The sequence below is a fragment of the Cydia splendana genome, chromosome Z, assembly GCF_910591565.1.
Source record: "Cydia splendana chromosome Z, ilCydSple1.2, whole genome shotgun sequence".
NCBI classification, from domain to species: domain Eukaryota; kingdom Metazoa; phylum Arthropoda; class Insecta; order Lepidoptera; family Tortricidae; genus Cydia; species Cydia splendana.
Window position 1 is genome coordinate 8867312 of NC_085987.1, and position 7603 is coordinate 8874914.

Here is a 7603-nt window from a genome sequence, read left to right on the forward strand (position 1 = left end):
CATAGAATATTGCTACAACAAATTTTTTATCGTCTAAATAAGTATTAATTTCATCAGTGAATTTGGACATAGGTATGACACGAATATATGGGAAACAACATCGGAATTCATGCGCATCCGCCCTACAGTGAAAAACTATTTCAAAGTGTCTGTATCTGCCTCTCTATCGCTCAAAAATGCAAGAGCGATAAGGGAAGCCGATATTATTTTAGTTTTTCGCGGTAGGCGTCATATGTTCCCCTTAGACGCAACGGAATTCTGCGCGGAATAATATTAATTGAATTGCGTCATTGAAGCTGTTGGTTACAGTTACGCTCGTAACGCCGAGTATCTGCATGTTTATACATTTAACGTCTGTTTTTCTACGCGTTTCGAGTAGTACCTATGGATCTCTAGGTTTGTCTTAAAAGTCTACAACTAAGACGCAATAATCAAATTACCAGTTTGTTGTTTAAATCTCTTGTGAACCAGCAAGGTGATACTTTTAGGCATTCGATTAGGTGCGTTACGAATTTTATGGTGACATAGGGAGTTCTAAGATATTATTAGTCCGAGAAGGTCTATTTGATCTTAAGGCTCCAGTACACAGTGGTCAAGGATGGGCCATGCCAAGCCATGCTTTGCAATGCGTAGATGTTCACACAATGGTGCATCAAAAAAAAATTCAGGCTCTGATTGATCTATAAACTGAAAAGTCTCTTCATTGCTCCACGATAATGACATTTTGGGCTATCAACATTTAATCAAGCGGTCAAAAATTCAAGAAATTAAACAAACAATGGCGACTGTGTGAACACCACGGGCCACGGTACGCCACGATTCCTTTGAAGTGTGCCAAAAAAACCGACAAGTCCCCGATTGCCCACCACGGCTGACAAATGACGGCCAGTCGTCCGCCATTGCATACCATAGCCCCCTGTACACAATGGCCAGGGCGTAGCATGGCCCATCCTTCACCACTGTGTACTGGGGCCTTTACCCTGCAATTCAGTTCCTGGTGAGTTAGTTCCATAATTGACTGAGTCTGTTTGTCATAAAACGACAATAACAAACTATTATTCTCGACTACCTATCTTATCGCAAATAATTTTCATTATTTTTAATTAGGTGACAGTAGTTAATAATAATATGCAATAGAATGTTATGTTGTATTTAATGATAGCATGTAGGTACTCATACGGCTTATAGAATAAAGCAAACTACACATCTTTCACCATTTAATCATATAAACTCGGGGTGTTTAAATTCAAATATCCTGTACAAACCAGCCACTTTGGACCTTGGCTAAGTGGATATCGTTGATTACACCTGTGAGGTTTGATATATCTTCGAGTATTTGATCCACTGATCAAACTCTTGATCAAACGAGTGTTATCTTTGTTAACAGTACCCTCTGAAAGATCTTGCATAAGTGGAATATATTCTGGTTTTGACAATTCCGTTGTAATGCGGTTCATCTAAAAACATAATAATTATATTTAGGTACCTATCCTGATGACTCCATAGATAAATACAGTCACCTGTAATAATATGTTACACAACGAATGCCGCAAAAATATCTGACACGATCTTATTTGTAGAGCCATAAGTGCGTGTCACATATTTTTACGGCCTTTGAAGAGTAACATATTATTGCAGGTACACAAACAACATACAAAGTACAATAGCTTTTAATGAATCGTTTTTTTTTCTTACCACAATATTAAGTTGAGGATCGTTTAGTGGCGTTGTAATAGGTCCTAGTAAAACAACACTACTGTTTTCACTAAGACTGTCAGGGTCTACATATATAATATCTGAGCCTTGATCATTTGGAATTTCATCGTTGATAATGAGGAACATTTGTTCATACTGCAATGGGTTTGTTGACTGATTGTTGTTATGTGAATTAGAGATATTTAATAAAGGCTCATATGATGGTAATTTTACATTTCTCTCTTTTGTTTTTTTACTTTTACTAGACTTACAGCATAACTTTTTTAATTGTGCTGTTAATATATCAAACAAGAGTTCTTTGTTTTTTTCTTCAGTTTCCTCCCTACTAAAGTCAACGATATTTGGTACAGGACCAATATGCAACAAATTTTGGATTTTCTGATGCGCCAGGTAATTTGGGTCAGCGCCAACTTTAACGTTGTAAGGTTCGACTTCCTTATTATCTATTCTAAAGAAAGCTGATCCACGATCGGTGCCTTGGTAAGGAACATGTAGAAAAGTTTCTTTTCTAATATTTCGTTTTTTTCCCTTATTATTTTTCCCAATGGTTTTGATATCTGTCCCATCAAAACTGTCTTGCTTTTGTGTTTTTTGAAGCAATGAAATTAAATCTGTATCAGTTAATTTTGAAATCAACATTGTGGTATCATCATTGGAACCTAAAAAGTCCATTACAGTTAACTATAATATATTCATAAGTGGGTGTACAAATAATTATTGATAAAAAAGTGACCTACAATGATTGACAAATACCCTATGTAATACAATACGTATTATTATATATACTATATACTAATACACTTTGCAAAAAAAGACTAAGTATATAGTACATACTTACCATTTGGTAAATTTATCACGCTTCCAAAGAACTTTATTACATTTTATTATAGTTACCTTGAGCGACCACAGCTGTTTCAGGCAAGTCGGATTCTTTCAGTACAAAGTGGTTTGATAAAAGCATTGACGCTATATCCTTTGCCTGCTCTATATCCTCATGTAGGAAATGTTTGGTCGGCTTAGCTGCTGACAAATAAACCTAAAAATAAAAATGCAACCGAAAACATTTTACTTGTACACCTAGTATTTATATTAGAGTATTAGACTATAATTAGTGTGCGTGTTAGTTAACACTTCTGAATAAGAAACGTTTACATGTGAATTATCGGTTTCACAGTGGGAACACTATGTTAACAAAACTTACGCAATATAATATAAAAATCAATTTGTAATTCATATTGAGTATAATGCTGGTTGCAATCTGCACAGAAAATGGCAATTTATTATTCATATTTCATTACACGAATGACTGCTCAGTAATTGAAATCAATTGTCTGTGAAGAATTTTATGATTAGTCACAAAAAATAACAATGATTGTTCGATTTGTTCGTTGCCTTGACTGCTAAGTTAAGATAAGTTATCAGGACAGACAGACTTAACGAGTTTAACAACTAACAACATTATAATATTTAGCGATATCATCGACACATGTACCCTAGTTCCCCAATGCAATCTCTTTGATCCGACAGGGGCTGGATCCAGTTTATAGTGCGACATAAAATAGTAGAAATTATATAACGACTAAAAAAACTTCCATTTTTACGTCAAAAAATGTGAGCTACGTCGGAAGTGGCACCCTTCGAGCAACACCGGCTTCCGACACATCGGAAGGGAGGGGCCCAAGCGATATCTTACCGTACAAATCTTTCTGCCATTTTTTGCGGCGGGAAGGGTGCACACAGTCGCACTTCTCACACACTTACATACAAAATCCAATCTGTAATGACGACACAAATACATAGAAAATGTCACACGTCAAAGACAAATCTTGCAAACCTCGATCTCTTTTTGTGTACGGACGAATCACAAGTGTCACAACACGCACACTAAGGCCAAGCGCGCACCACGATTTTAATTTTTGCGACACGATTTTAGAATCGCGCTGTAATATATCGCAGAAAATTCACTGCGCGCACTGCGATGAAAAAGTCGACGATTTGTTCATTCTAGGGCTTCCAATACCGGGATCCCGGGATCCCGAAATACCGGGATCCCGTGTGTGAAAACGCATTTTTCAATACCGGTATTTTTTAAAGCAATACCGGGATTCCGGTATTTTCAAAAACAAGGAAAATATGCCGATTATACCGTTTATAATCCATCAAAATGAGTAACTTCGGCTGTATCAAGAATATTATTTGCCCATTTAATGAAACAAGATCATTCAATTGGATCAAGGTCGGTGCATATGCATAGATAAATATTTGGTAATGAATTCTGATGTTCAGGATATGATATTAATATAGTTAGTTCTTAAAATTATATCTAAGATTGGAAACTAATGAGCAAGGAATTGTAGTATGGCAAACGAATTTTTAGTGGCAAATTTGAATATAGTTGGCTGGTTAATAAACCAGCCAACCTAATAAGGTTGAACTAAAAATGTGACTGGTAACAGTGGTGAAGTTAACAAGGCGGATAAAATTATTGCCAACCTGGAGGGTGAAATCTACCGCCAGAGTGCAGCACTAATTTGTTTAGTAAACCATAGAGTAACTTATACATACTACGCCTTCCTTTTGACAAGTTTTACTATGACATTCATGCATCAAGGCGGTTTGTTTACAGGTGGCTTACCGCGAAACGCGAAAATCGTAATTTCGTTATCTGTTTCTCTATCGATCGAATAAGCAAGAGTGATAGAGAGGTAGAAACGGAACTTTCGATAGTAGTGTTTCACGGTATGCCATGTGATTGAGTTAGTGACGCCCTCTATGCAGAGTTATGCGTAATATTCCCTATTATTGCAGACGGTGATTATTGTTTAATATCCTAAGCTAAAGACATACATATCTGGTGTTACAGTGAGCCTTTTTTTTAATAAAACTCAAAGATTTTAAGCGATTCATAGTCAATACCGGGATCCCGGTATTGATGAAGTCAGTTTCGGTATTAATACCGGTATTGAAAGAAGTCCGGTATTTGGAAGCCCTAGTTCATTCTCGACATGGATTTCGTACCAGTCGCTTGTCGTGAAACAATATGCAATCGCTGTATAACTTTGAGTATTTATACCACAAAGGTGATCTCCTTCTATTTCTATAATTAAACGGTCAACATCTAGCGTCTCATCTTGTAACTCCATTGGAGAAGCAGGTTCCGATATGTTGACGCTTGAAGAGCGAAATGCCGATTTTATTATCGCAGTGCGCGCGGGGCTATACAACTCCGTATGCTGCAATTCACTTTGCGACAATCGCGTCGCGAGCAGTCACGGAAAAATGTGACAAATCACAATTTTAAAATCGCTGCGATTTTTTTGTCGCATATGCGCGCACTGCCATATAAACACATACGTTACATTTCTGCGACTAAATTATCGCGCGACAAAAAGTCGTGGTGCCCGCTTGGCCTAACACATTTTTGTCGAAGTATTTTATTATTTTATTGTATTCTGACAGATGAGAAGTCGGATTTGTCGCTCGACCGATCCGCAATTTGTACTGAGCGAGCAAAATCGATAAATCCAACAATTACATGAGACTAAAATATAATAATTGTGTTTAAATGTAATTAAACGTATGATATGTAAAAAAATATTACATGTGAAATGTAACACCTTCTTTTTGTAAATGTGATGTCTCCGACCTCTTTTTACGACAAAAAACCGAGCAATTAGGCATTTTTTCTGCTGCTGTGTTACGCGCGCGTCTGGACTCGGTCTAGTGAAAAATCCGAGCGCAACTAGTTTTATTACCCGCGCTAGATCAGTTGATCTTGTACCTAGGCAGAGGGGAAATAGTGCGAATGCCGCCTCCTTCCGTGTTGCTCGAAGGTAGCGCCCTCAATAATTTTCTACAATTTCTTGTCGGACTATAGTTGAGTTTATTCCTGAAGTCTTTTCGGCTTGGCTAGGGCTATAGAAATTAGAAAGCCAGCGATAAAACCTCCTGTTAGCTCGATATTGACTTATAGTTGAAATTTTTTAAGCTGACTGTTTAGGACTATGAGAGCTAATAGTTCTAAACGGTCAGCTTAAAAAATGTCAACTATACGCACCCCGCACCCCAGGTTCGGTTAAACTGTTTTAATTGTGACTTTCCATAGAGAAGGGTCCTTATTCTTCGTCAGCATAAGGATCCTTACCTTTCTGTGATGGAAAGCCACAATAGGGAATATTAGGAAAAGCTCTGCGTAGCTGTGTACACGTCACGTCAATCACATGGCCTACCGCGAAACAAGAAATTTCGGTATCTAATCTCTCTATCGTTCTTGCATATTCGAGCGATAAAGAGGCAGATAACTAAATTTAGATTTTCGCGTTTACCGATAGGCCCTTGTTAACAAACCGCCTTGATGCATCAATGTGATCAATGTCATATTTTATTGTATATTGAAAACATGTCAAAAAACAGTTTAAGGCACAGTATGTATAAGTCATAGATGGTAGGATCGTATAGAAGTGGTATACGCGTGCCTCCGTGAGGGAAAATAACATACGCAAATGCGACACTGTGATTGGTCGAATTTATTTGTTGCCCACAATTATCCATACTAAAAAAATGGTGGGAAACAAAAAATATGTGAGACTATGATAAGGACAAACAATAATAGCGCTTTCTCTGCTACTCCTACTGAAAGATACGTAAGACTATCCCGTTCTGTCAGTTATCCCCACCACTCATGCCCAATCCAGTTTAATACTAGATTCATGGTATAAGTTAGTCTATGAATTTACTGAGTCGGTAGTGCTGCACTCTGGCGGCAGAACATTGCAGTAATATCCCCTATTGCAAGCCCTAAGCCTGGGACGCCATATAGATGGCAGCACTTTGCAAAGGGGTAAATGTAGTATACACTGTAGCAACATTTTGATTACGCAGCGTGACGACACGTTCAACGAAACTTCCTCTTTCCTTTTTCGTATGATCGCCACTTTGCTGTTCGCGTTCTCGACGATAGCCGACTTCATAATGGCGGAACCACGTGAAAGAACTTTCCTCATGATCAAGCCTGATGGCGTTCAACGTGGAATCGTCGGCACCATTATTGAGCGCTTTGAGAAAAAAGGCTTCAAGTTGGTGGGTCTCAAATTCATGTGGCCGTCCGAAGAACTACTCCAGAAGCACTACAGCGACTTGGCGTCCCGGCCTTTCTTCCCCGGACTAGTGAAATACATGAGCTCAGGCCCAGTTGTACCCATGGTTTGGGAAGGTCTAAATGCTGTGAAAACTGGCCGTCAAATGCTCGGCGCTACTAACCCAGCCGATTCTCTACCCGGCACGATTCGTGGCGATCTCTGCATCGAAGTTGGACGTAACATCATCCACGGCTCCGACAGTGTTGAATCTGCTAAGAAAGAAATTGCCCTCTGGTTTTCCGAAAAAGAAATCGTCGGATGGACCCCAGCTGCAGAGAAATGGGTTTACGAATAAACTATAATTCGTAAGTTTAATATTCCAATCGCTAACCTAAAATTCCATGGTGTTGAGGTTAAGTGGTTTTTAAGATATGCATTAATTTACAAATAAACTCACTTAATGATATATATATTTTTTAATTATTTGTTTCCTATACATCCTTTCAAACTTTTGACCCTCATGGTCGATATAACCAAGCATATGGTAAGTATAGTCACATAGTATACTACAAAGAGTAAAGTAAGTATATAGGTAACTGTTAAAATAATAATGGTCGATGGTCGTCACAGAATTTATAACTTGCTTTGATCTGTGGTGTTATCTCCTGCCTTAACCCATACAATCTATTAAAATAGGTTTCTGACTTGTGAATGTAGGCCGGTAAAAACTTGTTTAGATAATTTATATTGTAACCGGTTGCATTTCTGACATTATAGTTAGTTTTTTTTAGCATTAGAAAAAAACCGGA

At 37.9% G+C, this 7603-nt stretch overlaps 2 protein-coding genes across 2 annotated transcripts; one reads left to right on the forward strand and one right to left on the reverse strand.

Annotated features, from left to right (window-relative positions):
• Positions 1 to 1204: 1204 nt before the first annotated feature.
• LOC134804218 (uncharacterized) lies at positions 1205 to 3068 on the reverse strand. The gene is made up of 4 exons (XM_063777184.1): positions 2918 to 3068; positions 2611 to 2752; positions 1696 to 2375; positions 1205 to 1457 (listed from the first exon to the last, which is right to left on the reverse strand). Exons 1-4 carry the CDS (start codon positions 3002 to 3004, stop codon positions 1218 to 1220), a joined length of 1149 nt encoding a protein of 382 aa, XP_063633254.1. The 5' UTR covers positions 3005 to 3068; the 3' UTR covers positions 1205 to 1217.
• A 3548-nt stretch (positions 3069 to 6616) lies between these two features.
• LOC134804963 (nucleoside diphosphate kinase) lies at positions 6617 to 7260 on the forward strand. Its single transcript, XM_063778256.1, has one exon. The coding sequence runs from the start codon at positions 6640 to 6642 to the stop codon at positions 7147 to 7149; it is 510 nt and encodes a 169-aa protein (XP_063634326.1). The 5' UTR covers positions 6617 to 6639; the 3' UTR covers positions 7150 to 7260.
• Positions 7261 to 7603: the final 343 nt, after the last annotated feature.

Excerpts from the sequence above, each read along its gene's own strand:
- LOC134804218 (XM_063777184.1), bottom strand. The coding sequence starts at position 3,004 with ATGAATAATAAATTGCCATTTTCTGTGCAGATTGCAACCAGCATTATA. Across the intron at positions 2,376-2,610 it reads AACAGCTGTGGTCGCTCAAG|GTTCCAATGATGATACCACA; the intron begins GTAACTATAATA and ends TGGACTTTTTAG. Across the intron at positions 1,458-1,695 it reads ATCCTCAACTTAATATTGTG|ATGAACCGCATTACAACGGA; the intron begins GTAAGAAAAAAA and ends TTATGTTTTTAG.
- LOC134804963 (XM_063778256.1), top strand. The coding sequence starts at position 6,640 with ATGATCGCCACTTTGCTGTTCGCGTTCTCGACGATAGCCGACTTCATA.